The 19980-nt window shown below is 46.6% G+C and overlaps 1 protein-coding gene across 1 annotated transcript; it reads right to left on the bottom strand.

Annotated features, from left to right (window-relative positions):
• Window positions 1-6413: 6413 nt before the first annotated feature.
• S100a10 (S100 calcium binding protein A10) lies at window positions 6414-15815 on the bottom strand. The gene is made up of 3 exons (XM_057793776.1): window positions 15703-15815; window positions 10011-10163; window positions 6414-6804 (listed from the first exon to the last, which is right to left on the bottom strand). Exons 2-3 carry the CDS (start codon window positions 10140-10142, stop codon window positions 6643-6645), a joined length of 294 nt encoding a protein of 97 aa, XP_057649759.1. The 5' UTR covers window positions 10143-10163; window positions 15703-15815; the 3' UTR covers window positions 6414-6642.
• Window positions 15816-19980: the final 4165 nt, after the last annotated feature.

The following is a 19980-nucleotide window of genomic DNA, read 5'->3' as shown; positions in this document are numbered from 1 at the left end:
GAGTTTGAGGCTAGCCTGGTCTATAGAGCAAGCTCCAGGACAGGCAGATCTGATAAACAAAGAAACTCTGTCTTAAAAAAAAAAACCAAAAAATAAAATAAAATAAAATAATGAGTATTTCATAGTCTGGGGTATTTTTCACACATGGGTCTGTCTTCTTGAGTTTCTCCCTCCTAAATCTGTCATGGCTTATCTAGATTAGCTTCCCCTAATTGTGCTGGAGTTGAGAGTCCTACATATTGGAGGCAACAGGACATGCATGACTGTCACACTGAGGGATGCTTGAACAAAAGAGACATCAAGGCCCGCCCCTACAGTGCCACACTTCCTCTAACAAGGCCACACCTCCTAATAGTGCCACTCTCTTTGGGGACCATTTTCTTTCAGACCATCACCCCTTCCTAGCCTGACTCTGCACCCCTGCCATATGAATCCATTCTCCTTCAGCCAGTCACACTGTGCCCTCCTGAGTACTTGCTATCTTATGAATTCCTTTGTTCTTTCCTGCTCTGTCTGGAGACCAAAGAGGAGCGACTAAAACCTTAGACAGTCTGAATCCAATCCTCGTTCATCACCAATCAGCTCTGCCTTTGCTCAAATCACCTGAAAAGCAAAAACAGCACAGCAGCCATCCCACCTGTGCTGGAAGGAGCAAACAAGTTGATATTGGGAAACCAATTCTAGAACAGTAACTGTTACCTGATACCCAGATTTCTAACCTTCAGGAGAGAGAGCTTTTGATCTTCTGCTGACTGTCCTCTGACTAGCCTTGCCTACCCAACCACCTCTGACTTGTTTGAAATAACTCCTGTTGGTTTACAGAAATCACACTTTGAGACGGCTGCAGAATACAAGAAAAGATACAAAATATTGAGTTCCAAACATTGACACTGTGAGTAGGAGACCTTGTCATGGTTTCATCATCGCTGAAGTTCTCATTATGATGTTTTGGCAGATTTATGGTGAGAACCAAATAAGATGACACTTAGGAAGTAGTACAGGCAGATTCTGATTTATGGTAGCTTGTCAATAAATACAATACACTTGTTTAAGGCGGGGTTGCATAGAGCAGATTCTATATGTTTCACATCTACAGACAAGGATGGTTTTAAACTCCTGATCCTCTTGCTCTACCTCCCCTAGTGCTGAAATGACAGGCCTGTCCCAAACACATCAAGCTCCAGCACTTGTTTATTTTGGAGACAGGGCTTCTCCACTATTCAGGCTGACTTTCAACTCACAGAAATGCTCTTACTTTCACCCCCCAGAGTGTTGAAATTTCAGGCATATAGAATTATGACTACAACATGAAGTGTTCAAAATACATTATTTGGAACTTTTGCTTTCCAGATTGGAAAAGTAGAATTATTGCAGAAAAGTTAGATGACATAGCAGAATATATAGAAAGAAAATTAAAATAACACCAAACACATTTATGGATATGACTGAAGACCAAAGTTCCTCCATTTTGTCCTCCACCTCCATCTTGTGTCTTGTGTAAGCTATTTCCTGTAAAACATTCCAGTCCTCAGAAATGGCTAGGGGCAAAAGGAACATGGTAGCCATCTGGAGAGTACTAGATAACCACAGAATGTCCCCACCTGAAGGTCAGCCAATAAGAAAATGTGGCAAGCAATAGTCAAGGTTCAAAAATAAAATTTCTGAAAAATCCATAGAAATGAGCCAATCAGGATTGAACCCATCATCCCACACCCTACTAATGTAACTTTTCTGGTTTTTGCTTTTAAATAATGCCCTCTAGAAGGGCGGGATACCACATCTCGCTGCTGCACTGATGAGGTCCCTGCCAGCTTGTAATTGTGCACACAATAAACCTTGCTTTTACATTTCAGTGAGTTAGTCTCCCTGGTGGTCTTTTGGGGTCCCCACAGACTGGGCATAACAACAACAATTCCCTCCTCCAGCAACTACAACCCTGGAAACAAAACCTAGGTAGATGAGCTTCCTCTAGTTTTTGCTGATCATGTATGCATATGCAAGAATAAGCACACACTTTTTAAATTAAAGGAATTCTATTATATACTAATTTTTCAGCCTTCTTTTCTTGATTTAGACATGTCTCCATTTCATTTAATATTTTCAAAATCATGGTTTTCACTGTTGTATGTATAGTTACATAAAGTTGCTTCACCATAAATCAGGTTGTGCCTATTTTAAGTTGTGCTGGATCAAATATCTTCGTCTATAAATTTTGTGTGTTTGCTTACTTTATTAAGATAAAGCCCCCAAATTTAAAATACTGGATCAAAGAAAGTGCACTAAAGGGCCACAGTATTCAAGGTCCCATTTTTCAAACTTTTGCATCATTAAAGGCTGTATAGATTATATTCCTGTCAACAGTGACAGGATACCCATCACATGTCATCTTTGCCAGTTTCTGCTGGATGCTGGTAAACGTTTTGTCTGCTCTATTATTTTGCAGCTTAGATCACAATCCTGTACAGCTGCTGTGGTATTTGCTTGTCTCTGCCACAGACCTTTGCCTCATATAGCTCACATAGTGCCAAGTGTGTACATTTCTGTCCTCTGCTTTCTCTCTGGGGTTAAGAGCTGGATAAAGTACTTAGTCAGTTTGAAAGCGAAGGTTACAATCTAGTCCTGAGTACTCCAGACTGGGGAGGAAAAGACTGACTCGCAGATTGCTGCCCAGTGTACACAAGGAACACGTCTGAGAGAGAACATTAGCTGACTGGTTTACAGGATCAGCTCTCCTACGCGTTTGAAAAGGACTTTCTACACTACTATCTGTTCCGCCTTCACACTGGGTGTGGAGAGGATGGGATCCAATCTACAACTCAGTCCTGGAGTAGAATGAGTGGAATTTTCCAGCTGGTTCCTCTTCTTGGTGTTTGGCAGAGTTACAGCTTTCCCCTCAGGGAGCTGTTAGGCTGCAAGCTGCAAGGCTTAGCCGGCTGTTTCAGCAGGTCAGATTGTGGGAACTCTGTTTGGGTTGGCACAAGCAGCCATGTAGGATTCCACACCATCAATGCTGCTCTTACTTTCCTTCCCAGTAAACATGTTGATCAATGGGGTGAAGTGAGGAAGGTGCTGCAGCCCTACCCCCAACACACATGGGCACACCCATCCTGAACACAGATTCCCTGGCAACAGGAACTTTTCTGAGTGCCAGAGTCTGGGGAATCTGCCAGGAAGAACACACTGATCCCCCCAAGTCTACACACCCACTGTGAAGAGCAGATGTTAGGATTCCTCTCTTCATTCTGACCTCTTCCTCCTGCTGGGGTAGTTCTTGTTCTGTTGTGAGGAAACAGTCGTCCCTGGCAGGGGTATCCAATCGTTGGCCACACGCAGCCGAGGAGGACCATGAGTGCAGCCTAACACTACATTACAAACACTGACGAATTTTTGTGACTTCTTAAAAACTTCACTGCACCATTCTTGAGTACGAACTCTGTAGATGACAGCTGTTTCATGTTACAGTGTGAAAAAGCAGGGCACCCTTGGTAGTGTGCATGTTTTCACGGGTTGGGGTATCAGGGAACACGCTCACCATCTTGTGTTAATTTTACCTTCCCATCTGTGGATCCATGCTCACTAAAAGAAGCTCCCCCAAGAGACAGGGAAACCGGAGTGGTTCATCTTTACTGGCACCCGTTCCCACGGAAGAGAGAGCCTTTCTCCACTAGAACGGGTCAGTTGGCTTCTCTAATCTCTGTTTTAGGGTTTTAGAGTTTCTTCTCCTCAAAACCATTGTTTCTCTAATCTCCACCTTGGAAGTTCTTTTCAGGAGTCATTGGGGTGGAGAGATGACTTAATGGCTAAGAATACCTAATGTTCTAGATGACCCTGGTTCAGTTCCCAGCGCGCACACGTCAGCTCACAACCATCTATAATTCTAGTTCTAGATCTGATACCTTCTCTTGACCTCCGGGAGCATATATCCTGGCAAACCGGTCACATAGGTAGAATAAAAATAAATAAATCTTTTAAAAAGATTGGTCATTATTATAAGGAATGAAGACAACACCCCCCACCCCCTGCAAACCCACCCACCTAGTAATGAGTGCTGGAGACTCGGAGTTCATTTATTTTACAACCCTGAAGCGCTGGGTGCCTCCAACAGAGATAAACTGGTGGGATTTTCCACAGGAGTACAAAGAACAGTTCTTAAATCCCGAATACAGGTCCCTCCCCATGTTTCTCAGTCTGAGCAATCAGGAATGTGCAATCTTATTATTATCTGCCCCTTACGTTTTGTCTTTTTCTCGACAAAGTCCGCACTGGGTTTATCTCTATGTTTTACATCTATTTATTTTAAAACTTGTTAGGGGCAAGAATTTGTCATGCTTGCACATTGTTAGGCAAGCTTGGTCGTTAATAATTTTTTAATCTGTCCAGGCTCCCTGGTCATCAGTTGAGTCTCGTGAGCCACTGTGAGCCCAGGTGAGTTGATTCTGAGAGTTTTCTTGTGGTATCCTTGGTCCCTCTGGCTCCTGCAATCCTTCCTCCCCCTCTACAGCAGAATTTCCTGGGCTTGGCCTAATGTTTGGCCCTCTGCACATAGTTTTGTATCCTGGCCTTCTTGGGGGACTCCTAACAGCAGAAGCAAGGACTGTCTCTGACTCTTTTGTTGGCTTTTTGAACCCTTTACTCCCACTGGGTTGCCTTGTCGAGCCTCAGTAAGAGAGGAGGTGCCTAGCCTCACTGCAACTTGAATGGCTTATTGACATTCTTGGGAGGTCTGCCATTTTCTGAAGAGAAATGGAGGAGTGGATGGGGGAGGAGAGATAGGAGGAAGGACTGGGAGGGGAGGTGATATGGGAAACTGAGGTTTGGGATGTAAATAAATTAGTAAATAAAGTAAAATAAATTTTTACTCTAAATTTCTAGTTTAGGTAGGGGTATCTAGACTAGCAAACATTAGCTTTACCTTTAGCTAGACCTAAGTGGACCCAAGGCACTTTGATCAACTATTACATTAGATTTGCTTTCTTACACTGTGACAGACAGGATGGATCTGCATGTCAGCGCAGGTGTGCAGTCTGATAAAGATCAAACTCTATTTCTGATTCCCTTGAAGTTGGAACTTTGTTGTTTGGGGCTTGGCTGTGGGACAGGATGGAGGTAGGGCAATCTGTTGTTTGTGGACTGTGCCATGGGTTATAAGATCCTGGAGTTGCCAGGTCTAACAATGGCTTGTCTGTTCAGTAGGCAGCTTCCTGATCCAGGAGAAACACGGTCTAACTCTAGAACATGGATTTGGGGAGCCATTTCTGGGGTCAGTCTAAATTCTTTAGTTGGCCATCTCCACTCCTCCATTCAATCAATGTATTGGTAAGCCTGCTGACACAGTCCTATGGTTGCAAAGCTATGATTTTTCATTCCTTATTTACCTCAAGATGGGGACAAAATGGTTGCAATTTTACTCTTGTCTTTATGGTGATGAGTTTGTATTGAACTCTGGAAGATTCCACTGGAATGACATTGATAGTCCAATCCTAAACTTAAGTTTTTTTTTTGTTTTGTTTTGTTTTTTTTTTGTTTTTTTTTTTTTTGTTTTTTTGAGACAGGGTTTCTCTGTAGCTTTGGAGTCTGTCCTGGAACTCCCTTTGTAGACCAGGCTGGCCTCAAACTCACATAGATCCGCCTGCCTCTGCCTCCTGAGTACTGGGATTAAAGGCGTGCGCCACCACCACCCGGCTAAACCTAAGTTTTTTATCTGGGCATGGTGGTGTGTGCCTACAATCTCAGCATTTAGGGGAGAGAGGTGGGGGGCAGGAGGATCAGAAGTTCAAGGTCACTCTCAGCTACTTAACACTTCAAGTAACACATTTGAGGCCAGTCTGGAAATGTGTGACCTGTTTCAAAAAAATTGTTGTTTTCATTGTTGTTGACCTAATTAACTGAACTGAGTTTCATCCAAAATCCATGCAATGTATCTGTGTCATGTCTAGCATATTTCTTGACATCTGGGAATTAACTAGATCACTGTTGTTGGGATTCTATCACTGAAGTGTCATATTATATCCCTTCCTATTTTGACTCATTTTTTTTGATGGGCTTATTTTGGCCCTAGATTTTGCTGCAGTTTTGCAATGAGAAAATGGGTTCAGATATTTCAGGCATCCAAGGTGCTGGCTATAAAAGCACTCATTTAACTGGGGAAGACTTTGTTAAGGAATTACAGAAGTAGAATCCGTTCTTGAAGAGCCCTGTTGTAACAGTTTGAACTTCCATCCTTGACCTAGACATAGCTTCAAGAGCAAATAGAAAAGTCAGGCTCCAAGCCTGAATGGAGTGCGTTCTCATTTCGCTGGTTCTGTGAAGAAAGCCCAGTTGTACGCTGGCTGCCCGAGGCTATGCTGACTCTTCACGAGTCAAAGAATCAGGGAACAAGCATTTCAGAGGATGCAACAAACAACCACCTCAAATTCAGAACTAAAAAAAGGGACTGTCTTTATTGAGGGCAGAAGGGTGAAAACAATATAAAAATCACAAGCTTCTCTGTCGCTGAATTCCCTTTGCTTTCTCGGCTTGTCGAATTGGAGTTGGATGGCATCTGCACATTTCCTAAGGGCCCTGATGGGCTCTCGAGAAGCAGTGAGGCCGATTCCTCGGGGAGAAACGCATCAAGGAGGGAGTACCAGGGTTTCTCTGGGCCTACTTCTTTCCCTTCTGCTTCATGTGGACTACAAAATAGTCATTGCACGCAATGATGAGCCCTGCAACGAGTGACAGAAAGCTCTGGAAGCCGACTTTGCCATCCCGGCACTGGTCCAGGTCCTTCATTATTTTGTCCACAGCCAGGGGGTCCTTTTGATTCTATAAATAAATAAATACAAACAAATAAATGAGGAATGAACAAAGGAAAACAGTATCAGTTAATGACGGGGATGACGACATCGTACCCGATCCAAACTGCTGACAACCTGGGCACAAGCATAACCTCTCGAGTATTCAAGCTTTTTTGTCTTAGGTCCTCAGTGACCTTTGTAACTCCTCAGCATGTTTTTGTTTGTCTTGGGAATCCACTTTTAGTAACGACATATTTAGATTGTGCCTAAGAACCGCACTTGCCATTTTCTCCTTCTCACTTAGATTCTTTTTTTTTTTTTAACAAATTTTCATTCCTGATACCGTGGTCAGACCCTTAGAAGGGGAACTCTTCATGCAGAAACCACCTCAGATTATTTGAGGGTAAGTTTCAGGTCCCTGTGGTATCTGTTCTAAGCAGGTGCTGATGAGGACACTGGGTTTTAGCTTTAGAGCAGATGCAGCGAGTTCTTCTTCCCTTCGTGTGGCTGGGACCCAGCAAGGGAGCCATCCTGTCTATCTTATTCACTGTGTAGCCAGAGTCCATCACACAGTTTAGTTTGTCTTCACATATCAACTACAAATAGAGGAGTCTGGGTGTGAGTGCCCTCTCTAGGATGCCTCCCACTCTTCATGGACTGGAACCAGGGCCTCCATATGCTAGTTACGTGCCCTGCCAGTGAGCTAGTCCTGGCCCTCTTACCATTCTTTGAGTTGGTACACACATGCCATCTTATTCTCGTCATTGGTATAACAATGATGTCATACATTGAACAAGTTGCAAAACAAATGTGTGTGGCTGGGAGGGTCACTGGTTGGTAGGAGCCAGCACGAGAGCCTGAGTTTGGATCCATAGCCCCCATGAAAAGCTGGCGCAGCAGTGCACTGCCGTGCACAACAGTGAACAGCAGTGTACTCTCGGAATTTCAGCAGCAGGGAGGCAGAAACAGAAAGACTCTAGTCTAGCCAAATGGACCAGGCCCAGGGTCAGTGAGAGACCCTATTTAAAAAAAATGTGATAGGCCTGTGAGATAACTCGGTGGGTAAGGGGACTTTCTGCTGTGACTGATGACCTAAGCAAGACCCCTGTAGCCTACTTCCCCAAGTTTTTCTCTGACCTCTACATGCATGCGATGGTACACAGAGACACATACAAAATAAACAGACAAATGTAAAAAACCAATAAGGCAGAGAATATTGAATATTGAGGAATGATACCTAACTTTGACCTTTACACACACACACACACACACACACTCAAATGAATTTGTATGACAGAATCATAAACTCCTCAGTGCGCAGCATTAATGCCCTATGTGGGGCAGGGAGAGACAGGCAGACTCCTTGACTTTCATCTTGTTTCAATGGTGATTAGTTCAACTATCCCTTTTGCTGCCACATTGGTTAGAAGTGCAAAAGTGTGGTTTCTCCTATAGGTCCATGCTATCTTAGAGAAGGAAATAACCTCTGATGCATTCGAGGCTGTTAAAAGGCACAAAGTACTTATGCATTCCAATGACTGCAGAATTAGTGGGGTAACTGACGTGCAATATTTTAAGCGTGCTGGATGCGTACAAACTGCACCGGAGATCTCCTATGGTAAAGGAGTCACATTGTCTACTGGAGGTTGCGAACTCCTCCCGTAAGCTATCAACTGAAACCCTTCTCTATGTAGCTAATTCTGGCCTCACCGCCTGCTTCCTGGTTGTGGTCAGAATGGGTGAAATTTGGATGACATAAGCCATCTACTTTAGAAACAAAATGCTCTGTTAATGCCGTGAGTACAGGTCTAGAATGACAACCCTGTCTGTGCCTAGAATAACCTATTCTGCTGTGTGGAGCACACCCCATTGCAAACACCCCAACACTCTATGTTTCTCATGTCACACAGCCTGGAGTACGAAAGCGTCTGTGTCATATGTCACACGCGATTAACGGGTGTTTTAGCATCGAGAATGCCTCCGTTGATGTGATGGGTTGACTTACAATGAGTCCGTTTTGCTCCTGAATTTTATGCTTGTCTAGAAGGATTATAACAAGTTAAAAGTGGGTATGCAAATAATTATGTTCAGCGCTCTCATTTCAGAGAGGAGGGAACCAGGACTAGAGAGTGGGAGCAAGCTACAGCTAGATCTTCTGAGCCCTTGTCCTGAACTGCAGCATGGTGCCCACGCCACAGAGGAACTGTATACTCCAGCTCACTGAGATAGCGCTGGGGCCATTGCAGTTCAGAGGGAGGGGCTGGGTCACTTAACCAATACTGATGATGTGTAAAATCAGTCTCCTGCAAAGCCCTGTGCTTATTAGCACAAGAGTCAGGCCCTTAGGTAATGTGCTGTTTAACAGGCCCACGACAAGAGGCCGGATCAGCCTTTATCATTACTTCCTTTACCCTTCAGAGACGAATGCACTAATGAACATGCAGTGTAAGAACTATCCTTTCTTTTCAAAAAAAGATGGGATTGTACCACAGTCTGCTATCGTATCAGGTGTAGTTGTCTTAGGTGAGCATTAAATTCAACATCTTTCTCCTGAGGACGTATGAAATCGAAGGACAATTATGCCTAGTGGACTCACTGTCTTGAGTGGCATATCTGAAGATTCCTAGTCTTCAGGGGTTGTTCAGTCTGACCGAAGTGAGGTCAAACCTAGACTGTGCTTCTAGGCTCCTAAGTTGACATTTTCGTTGTAAAAGGCAGTATTTCTAGAGTGACATTTTGCGCCAACAATTAACATGATCGCTTTATCGGTTAGTGCTGGAAAAAGAAGAAAATTCTTTTTGTCCCTGTGGATTTAAGAGGATTTGAGTACAGCAGAGTTCTCCAGTAGAGCTCTTTGTAGAAATGAGACTCTGGGTCAACCTGCAGCTCACACCCACACATAAAGGAGATTCAAGTTGTTTCAAGTGGCAGGTGACGGGAATGTGGAGCCTCTGTCATGAGGGCTATATCCCTGAGGAGCGGCATCCTTTATCCATTACACCCCGTGGAAAGACTTTTTCGTCATGTTGTTCCAATGGGTGTGGATATTTCCACCCACAGACTGAGGGCAGGGGTGGAGTCTCTTCCACTCTGCTGCCCCAGTGCTATCCTAACACTGTCTACTAAGTAAACAAAGGAAACATTTCCAAGTAGTGGCCCTACAGGGAAGGGATGGGAGAACAAGGGAAGGACACTTTGACTTTTATGTCTGGTTCCGAGACTTTCAGCACTTACTTCCAAAAACCCAGGGAACTCCCTTTCCATGAGCACTCTCAGGTCCTCCTTTGTCAAGTAGTCTTTGTCCCCTGCAAATCTGTGGAATGTCAGCATCATGGTTTCCATGGCGTGCTCCATCTGAGAAGGCATCTTGGAGAGGTCTGTGGAAACCTGTCAAAGGGCACAATGAAACAGTCTGCGTTAACTTTGAAACCACATGTACCGAAAGTCTGCAGGGGCAATTGGAAATGATAAAATAGGTGTTTTTTTCCAATAAAATTCAATCAATCTTGGGGTTTTCTGCTGGTGGCAACAGACACATCGGGGATTGGACCTCAGAACGTGGGATTTGCCTGGCTGTCAGCTATTCTGCAGAGCTCCTAATCAAGATACAAAAGTTTAATTTTCTCGAAAAGCAAGACAAGAGATCTTCCTTTCAACTGCAAAACGCTAAATGAAAGAAGATGTTTCCTTATTTCCCTTGGAGCTGAAAATATGACTCTTAGACACGGCTGAACACCAACAAGCCACAAGTCCAACCTGGTTAACACAGAAACTTCATTGCTCCAGGCATGATGTAGGAATCTGGACCAACCTGATTCCAGAGGTTAGAAGTGAGCTTCCAGATGGAAATGTATACTCTCCTAGCACTCCAGCGGTAGATGCAGCTTTCCTGCCTGAGTACAAGCTTTGTAAAGTCCATTGTCCACTTCAGCAGAGGAGGAATAGGTAAGAGTGCATGCAGGCTCCTTCGGGAGCCGGGTCCATTTTCAGCAGGACTCTACAGAGTGTTTTCCTCGAAAGAGTGTATGGTGAAAGAGTGTGGGCCTTTCCCCACGAAGAGTTTAAAGACAGGAAAGGAAGCGCTAGGTCACTGCGTTCCGGTACAATGAACTCGGGCAAACGTTTCGCCAGGACCCAGTTCCTAATGGAGCTCAGTGTTTAAATGTAGTTTTGAGTTCTGATAGAGGGAGAGGTGGGCACTTCCCCCGCTGAAGAGCAAAAACAGGAACTTGGGATGTGCTTTGGTCTGATTCCTGCTGCTGACAGATGCCTGTTCAGTACAATCCCCAAATTCTGTAAGCCATCCCAACACACACACACAAGCACGGAACCCTAGAACCTCACTCATGCTCTGCAGATCTCCTTATCACTGACCCATGTCCCCTAGTACCTTTTCCACTTTTTATTTTGAGACAGGGTCCCACTAAGTGGACTAGGATGGCCTTAACTTGAGATCCTCCTGCCTCTGCCTCTGCCTCCTGAGTAGCTGGTCTTGCAGGCCTGTGCCACTAGGCCTGGCTCTGAGTATTACCTTTTACAAAGCCAAAGGTGTAGTACTGAACACTAGCATTGAAAAGTTAGTTTAAGGATCATAATTTCTACCCCTTTGTCTCCAATAAAGTACAAGAGCCACTTCTGAGAACGCTGTCAATCAGGACCTGGCATGATTCATCTGCATGGCTTGGACAGCAACAAGGTGACATGTCAAGGTGCATGGTGCCATGAAATCCGGAAGAGCCACTCCTTTCTCCTCCCTTCCTACGCTGCTCAGATCTGCCCCACCTCCCCACTCCCGGATATGGATTTCTGGTGGTGGCAACAGGCTCCCAGGGAGTCTGTCTTGCCTGGATTGATTTGGAAGTGCAGGAATCGAAGAACTGAACTGGGTAAGTCATCTAAAGGACATGGGATGCCACCTCAGCCCTTCAACAACCCAGGAAAGGAGCCAGACATCAGGAAGTGTATTGCAGACCTAGAGAAGAAAGAGTAACGAGCAGGCTAGGGATTCCCTCAAGTAGAAAAGCAGGTCAACTTAGTACTCCCCAGAAAGGCAAGTGGTAAGCCAAGGAAGCCCTGGCCTCTCTTGAACATCCTCTTCAAGAGGGTGAGGTCAGGCCACTCCTTCCTTACCCATCTGGTTATGAAGTGGCAAAGTTCCTCCCTGAAGCTTCATATCTGCCCTTTGGTCCTCCCTCCCTGGTTCCCCCTGGCTGTTTTATTTCTCACACCGGTGAACTGACTCCCTGCTTGTTCGAGAATCCTGCAGTAAGAACAGAGATGGGGGATGGTCACAAAGCAAAACTGAGTTGAAATTCACAGGAGATGCCCGTGATTCCAGAGGGCCCTGACCAGTGCTACACACAATGAATTGTCCTGGAGAAAGTTTAAAAGGAGGCAGAGGATCCAGGTGTGGCAGGGGCAGTCCCAAGAGCTATGAACTGTCCTTTTCTGGGTGGGGCTGGCACCGCTGGGCTCACCCCGTAGTGCGCTACTAGAGTGAAGCTTTCCAGGAACCCAAATCTGGCACCACCACTCCACCTAACACCCCACAAACTCCACTCTGGACGGGCATGTCTTCCCCTTCTGGTTGGGTAACACTTTGTCACAAGGGCCTTAGGACTCGGTCTGAGAGGCAGGGGAATCTGTTCCGTGTCCTGACACCCCATCCCATACCTGGTATACACAATCCGGTGCTGTTGTCCACCCAATCTGCCTTGGCCCTACAGCTGCCTTGGTCAAGAACCACATATTACTCTGTTTTAATTGAGAGATGATTAACTACCACTGTAAAACGGATGGCTCAAAGTAGCTGAGATACAGATGAGATTATCCATAGATAGCTGACAGTTTGGCAGCTCAGAGTTCAGCAGCTAAAGGAGATGAATTCGGGAAGGGCGGAGAAAGGGGCCCAACAGGGCTCACCTAAGAACGTCTTGGCAGAGTGCAGAGCACATTCCAGACGCAGCAGGGAGCAGGGGGGAGAAGGGGGGTGCCTGTCCTGCTAAGCAGGTCTGGTCTGACGGCCAGGCTTCTCACTCCTGCCTGTGTTTTCATTCATCACGCCTTCCACTGCCTCAACGCCTACCAGGGATGGACCCACCTGCCTCGGGGTCCACTCACCAGGTCCACTCACTGGTTCCTGGGGATGGATCCACCTACCTCCGGGCCCACTCACCTTCCCTTGAACCATTTGGTTCGTATGTCTGCTTATGCCCCTCACATGTTAGCCTGAGCAACAGGTCTCAGCTGTCTCTCTGCAGAAAACAACTGTTTTTTGTAGCTCTTACACCAACACCCACCTTGCACACCTCACTTATGAGCTTAGGAGCCAACAATGTTCTCATTCTCTCCCTTGGTCTTTCTGGGAGGCCCAGAAGGCAGGAGGGGAGTCCTTCTTCCTTAGCAATCCCAAATGTCTGTCCTGGACCTATGCCCAGGTCTAGGCTATAAATCTCAGAAGCTGGAGGCCGGATTTACTTTGTTCATCTGTATTTTGTCCATCTCAATTTTTTTTTTTGGAGCCACCCAGAATTAATTAGGGTGTCAGGGAACATAAACATTCGTTATTTAAAAACATTTAGAGTTTCTGTTCTTTTGTTTAGGGGAGTTTGAAGAACCCTTTCTTTGCTTTTTTTTTAATTGAATCCAGAAAGCATTTTTGAATCTGACCCTTAAAGTATATTTGGAGGAGTGAGTTTAAAATAATGGATTTTGGCTCAGGCTCTCTAACCAAACAAAACTTGCTTACTACAGACATGATCTACAAAAGAAAGTTCCAGAAGCAATTCAGTAGGAAGAAAGAACTGAGAAACCTACACTCTAACCCAACCAAAAACACCCACTTTTCCACCAGGAGCTGTCTGTCGTGATTCAGCCAAAACCAACTACAGTACGGCGACAGTAGGGATTATTTAATTGGAGAGGTAGAAAGTCCTGAACATTGTCTTTAAAAGCAAGTCCCTCCCTTCCTCCCTCCCTCTGAATAACTAGCGCCTCACATGCTAAGCCTGCTACTCCCTTTTGCTTTCGCTGTATGATTCCTAAGCTTCCAGGCCTGAGGAAATGGGAAGCTTAGGACAGAGCCCATACTTTAGTCCAGCTTTTCCCAGCACTGTGAACATATTTTATAATTCTGAAAGAACCCATTGTTTCCCTTAACTATGTTTAAATGGATGGACTGTATCCAAGAGCATTACAGTTTAGTGCTTGAAATATCTCTCTCTCTGTCTCTTTCTCTGTCTCTCTGTCTCTGTCTCTCTCTCTCTCTTTGTGTGTGTGTGTGAAAATCAGGGAGGCATCCAGCCTCAGCACCATCCAGCCCAGGGCCTGACCACACTAGGGTGACTGCTCAGAAGCTGGCCAGAGGCCAGGCGTAGGAGGACAAGGGCTCATCTCATTCTGTGTCCGAGAAAAGACAGGAAACAGATCACACAGAAATCCGAGTGAACCCAAATAACACCAAGCAAACCAAAAGCCCCGGTGAACTGAAATGCAGGCTCTAAGTCCTCTTTGGCTGTCAGGAGTATCCTCTTTAACCATGTAGAAAGGAGACTAAATAGACACTGCTAGGAATCTGTGGGGGAAGACTAGGGTAATGGAATCTCAGGGAGTCACACGAACTCATCCCTGCACAACTCCTGGCACTATCGTTTGCAGTTTGCTGAAACCCACTGAAGGCCAAGCTGTCTGACAGAGTGTTTGTTTCCACCTCAAACTCGAAATTCAGGAGTAGAAACATGCAGCACCAACCGGAAACCTCTCAAGCGGAGAAGCAAAGCCCAGTGAAACTGAGGCCTGCCGCCATAGGGCAGCAATCTGGTGTTAACCATCAACGGTCTTGCCAGTCTGACGACTACCCTCCCAGGCAGCTCAGTCAAGAAATCCCTCCTTCAGGTTGGTGGCCAGTTCCAGTGTGACTCATTTCCTCTTGGAAACTGCCCTGGAAGATGGCACAGTTCCTCTTTTCCTTCAGGGAGTGTTCTGTCCAAGCATCCACAGCTATCGACCAGCCAGGCCGCACCCATGCTCTCACAGCTGAGTCACAGTTCTCAGATCACTAGGAGAATCCTGGAACCCTTCATGCTAACTCCACCCTACAGAATCTAGCTTCCCTGGGGTGGGGGTGGGAGGATGAAGAGAGGTGGGTTAGGAAATTTCAGTATTTGGCCCGAGGCTCTTTGCCGATCTGTTACTTTTCTGTTTGCCTTGCAATAGTTCTCAGGAGACCTCCCAGGAAGGTCTGGAAAAGAGGTCAATCCTATGGCCAAGTTCAGGCCCTGAACTCCATCTGTAGCATCATATCAAATGAATTTGGGCCTGAAGATTGCTCACCAGGCCTGCTCTCACTCCACCTCCTGCTGGATCCCTTTCTTAAATTCAACAGCAAGAGAGAAACTTGCTAGAGAAAAATCGCCTCTCTCCCTCTCACCCCAGAACTTCTTCATGAAGACAACAAACAGAAGGCCTTGCCTTCGCCCTGAGATCCTTCCCCACCAACCAGCAACTTGCACTGGGGCAGATCACCTAGCGGAGCAGGGCCCTTTAGGAAGGGAACCCTCCAGCTGCCAAGCCGCCAGTCCTCCCTGGCCCAGATTGGTTCCGGCAGCCCTGCTGTGGAGAGGCTAGGAACATCTGGGCTGAGGTCTGGCTAGCTCTAGTTAACTCCTAAGACTGTTGCAAATTAGGAATGGCGAGAGTGAAGAAGAGTACGCCAAAGGGAAGAGGTCAAAGGAACAGCGGGCCCAACGCCAGGGTGGGGTAGCTGCAGACAAGCGTCGCCTTGGCCCCAGCGGGTCTGGGGGTGTCTGCAAGTGGGAGGGTGGCCCCACCCAGGCCCACGGGGCACAGCACTTCCCAAAGCCGAGCTGGAGTTCCGATCGAGCCGGGTATGGGGTTCCCCTGGGCAGGTGAGGGGTGAGAGACTCACCTGGGCCCCGAGGCGCAGCAGTCGTAGGAAGAACTGGACAGGGCTCGCTGACGGCCGGCCGGGAGTCTTTGTACGCAGGGCGGGTGCAAAGGGCGGAGGCGCCCCGGAGCGGGAGGAGCCTGGAGGGCAGGCAGCCGCGCTCCCCACCGGCTCCTCCCTTCCTGCCCCCCACCCCACCCCGCCCCAACACACACACACACACACACACACACACACACACACACACAGAGGCCGGTCACACACCGTTCCCACTCCACACTCTGTTGACAGACGAACCTTGCCCGTCCCCAGGGACAGTCCTATTGTAAACTTCCCTGCAAGCAGAAACGCTCTTAGTCTCGAATATTTCAGGGCATCCCCACCCAAAGCCGTGCCCTTCCTCTCGGGTTTGGTTTTAGAAAGTGGGTGAGTGTAGAAATAAGAATCCGGCTGTCCTGTGGGCGGGGCACACTGGCCCAGACCCAGAGCCAAGCGGTTCTACCGGAACCTACAGGTTTAGGAATCATTTTCTGGATGATAAGGAGGAAATGTGTGGAGTCCTGAACACCTAGGCGGCTCTCAAAATAGGCCACCTAGTTTGCTCTTGGATTTGGTCCTGGCGGTCGGTCCAGGGGTCTCCAAGGTTAAGCGCAGAAGCTAAGCCCCTGTGCTCCTGCCTAGCCTTGGCAGTGGTGTTCGCTCAGTCAGCTTCAGGGGCCTCTTGGATCTCTTGGAAAAGGGCTCCCCGTTGCCAGTGTCGCTAAAAAGCAGTTTCTGGGCCTCCTTTTCGACTCTTCTTGACCCTATAAAGTTGTTTGAAGAAATTTCTGGAAGATATTTAGAGAAAACTGAAGTGTCTCCTAACTGACTTTCATCCCCCACCCCGTGCTTATTTTTATTGTGGTTTGGGGTTAGATGCAGACTCCTAGCAGCTGACTGGAGACACAGCCAGTCCCTAGCACCGGGGTTTCCCCTGTTTCCAGAGGACGTCCTGGAGGAATGAGAGATTCCAAAGGAATGAACAGAATCAGGGAATTCTCCAAGTGCCACCACGTGACAGTCTTGGCAGGAGTCAGGGAAACCCGACTTGGTTCAGCTCTCTTTTCTCCAGGGTCTCCTAAACCTCAGCTCCACTCTTCAAGGGGGTGGTTCTTCCAAATCTTTCTACAGGCCTCCTAGGCCCCAGGTCATCTACACCAGGGGAGGAGGAAACCCTGCCCCTTCCCTTTGGTCCCAGGGAAGATGCAATTGTATTTAGGATATTTCTACTGCTGGCTTTCTTCAGCTGGGCCACAAGCCTTAGAATGTTTGGTGTATGCTAGGCCCTGGAGCTTCAGAAAAGCAAGAATTGTCTTTTCTCTCAAAGAACCCTTTCTGGGGAGGTAGTAAGTAAAATTCCTGTTCTAGCGGAAGTTTCGCCCCAAACCCTGGCATCCATATGCCCAAAGAGTCTGGAATGTTCTAGTGGAAGTTCCACACCCAAGCCCCTCCCCATCTCTCTCCAAACTGCCGCATCTCAGGAAGTCTGCCAAATGACCATCCCTCCCCCAGAGATGCTCAAAACTTTTCCCACGGGGTATTTAAACTGCCCCCCAGAAAATAGGCACGTAAATTTTTGGTCTCTCTTTCCTGTCTCCTCTCGGGAGGTTAGAAAATCATCTGAGAGCATTTTACCCATTAAACCTGAGCTTTTTCCAATTCTGTTTGATTTGGCCTGATTTGGATGCTGTGTCAGAGGAGAGGCATATAGGATGCAAAAAATTTTCAATTCCCAGTGACTGGTGAGCAGTACAAGAATGTTGGAGAGGGGCTTCTAAGACCCCTTGGGGGGCAACAATCTGCTTCATGGAGGAAGCAACATTTGATGAAAACTCAAATAATCCAGCTGTCACTGTAAAAATGTTACAACCTTTAAAAAATGTGTATGGACTCTGTGTCTGAATGAATGTGTTTCGAAATTGTTATGTAACTGTGTAAGTGCACACACTCCCACGTGCACATGTGCCAGAGCGCTTATGTGGCTCTCAGAGGACAGTTTTTAGGAGTCTGTTCTTCCCTGGTTCTGTGGGATTGAATTCAGGTCATCAGGCTTCCACAACAATACCTGTACTCTCTGAGCCCTCCTGCTGACTTAAGCATCATCTTCCTTCCATGGAGGGCTTGGAAAACATAACAACTAAAACAAAAGGTAAATTTATTTATAAATGCACAAACCATGCATTTCTTTCTAGTCTTGTGTATATATTTACATAATTATGATTATACCGTTAGGAATTTTTCCTAAGGCGAGCTCTCTGCTGATGCAAATTCCCAATCAAGACAAATCAAAACAAGCCAAATTAAGAAATATCCAGGTTTAATGGGATTCCTGCACTCTCAGGTGGCCCCGGGGAGAACCACAAAAGCGACCACCAGGAGGAAGGAAAAGGGACCACATGATCCTCTTTTGGGAGTTCACTTAAATACTCTGTGCAAGTGGTCCTGACCCCTTAGGGATTTGGAGTCCAGACTAATACAGCTCTCAGGCCTGGGGGCTAGGATAGATGCGAGGGGCTGGGGTCTACGCTCCCAACCTAACAATACTGGTTTTGAAAATTAGTAGTGCTCTCTTTTTGCTCCACAACATTCCTCCTCTCCCTGCTCCCTCTCTGTTGTGGAGGTTCTGGGGATTCACCTAGGGCTTCCCACATGCTAAGCCCTCCACTGCTGAGTTACATCTCTGGTCCACTTTTACTTTTCTGCGTCACTGTCTATCAAGGGCACCACGTTCACCCACTCACTCCCCCTTTTCATTCAGTTCCTGTTTTCTTATATTCGCTAGAGGACTCTGGGATTCCGAAGCCCTGGTGTGCGGGGTCCCATGAAGAAGCTGAGTTTTTGAAACACTGTGCTGAACAGAGCCAGCAGGATGAAGATGGCAGCAAGGGCGTTCTCACTGCTCCCAGAGGAGCTTCTTAGCTGCTCTGTGTACTGATAGGTCCATGAAACTCGCTTTTGAATCTTTAGGAAGCTGGGTGTGGTGATGCATGTTGATAATCCCAACACTTGGGAGGCAAGAAGATTGTGCGTTTGAGGCCTGCCTGGGCTACACAGTGAGGCGGTCAAAAAACAAACCAAAACCAAAACACTCCTCTCCAGGAAAACTGATCCCAGCCAAGTTATCTCTGCAGGAGATACTTATGCTTTGTCAAACAGCATGGATCAAGGGAGGCCAGCCCTGCTTCCCTCAGAGCAGAGACCATTTCCCGATCCAGAGCTGCTTAGAAAAGGATGGAACTGGAGCAAGCAATGAACGGGAGATGTGCAGAGAGCAGCAAACGGAGCAGCACTGGAAGAACAGGGGCTGGATATGGTGTGGTTCCCGGAATGGAGAGGAAAGGAGCTACAAGTTGCCCAGCAGGCTTGTGGTACCTTCTAGGGTGCAGAATGCTAGCAGCAGGAGAGTTGCTCTAACAGTAAGGCAATGCTAGAAGTCCTTCCTGCTTCCCCATGAGGCAAAGCAGTAAAACCCCATCACCGGTGGCTCTCGGTCACTTTGAATTTGTGGCTGGAGCACAGAAGTGTGGGCTAGTCACTAGAAATGTCTGCTTCTCTTCTAGAACTGTTTCCAGGAAGTGGCTGCTTAGCCTGGGATTATGTTTCTAGCACCTCTTGATGCACCTGGCACTATGTGACTGTCACCCATAGAATGAGGATGCAAATGATAGGTGTCTCTTCCAGACAGGCAGCGAAGGTGACTTCCCGGTGGTTTCTGTTTATATCTGCTAGGACTCCAAGGCTTTAGAGATAGAAGAGCCACAGCTCGGAAGAGCCTAGGTCCTTAGATAACGATATGGCAGAACATTACTTGTTGAGCAGGAGTCCATCACTGGGTCAGTTATGTGGGTAGGAAAGACCTAAGAATCTTGAGGTTTAGCTGCTACAACCTAACCTGAGTGAACAGAGGAACATTCTTTTGAATGCTAGTATTTTGGGCAGCACAAGGTCCTTGACCAATCTGTCCTAGACACTGATGGGATGAAGTGTTCATAGGTCACGGAAATTAGACTGTTTCTTTATGAGCCTGTACAGCCTACCTTAACATTCTGTCTCCCCAGAGACCAGTCCACATAAACCATAGCTGAAGAAACTCTATCAGTGAGTTTCAGTGCCCTTAGAGGAGTCATAACAGTCCTGCAGGGCACATCAGTTATGTCAAGACTTTTTTTTTCTGACAATACAAAAAGGAAAAGAAAAGAAACTGATCTAAATAAATAATACTGTACTAGTGTACCCCAAAATTGTGAGAGTTGAATATTT

Source organism: Chionomys nivalis, chromosome 18 (genome assembly GCF_950005125.1).
Source record: "Chionomys nivalis chromosome 18, mChiNiv1.1, whole genome shotgun sequence".
Lineage (NCBI taxonomy): Eukaryota > Metazoa > Chordata > Mammalia > Rodentia > Cricetidae > Chionomys > Chionomys nivalis.
Note: the sequence above shows the minus strand (reverse complement) of the source record. Positions and strands in the feature narration are given on the sequence as shown.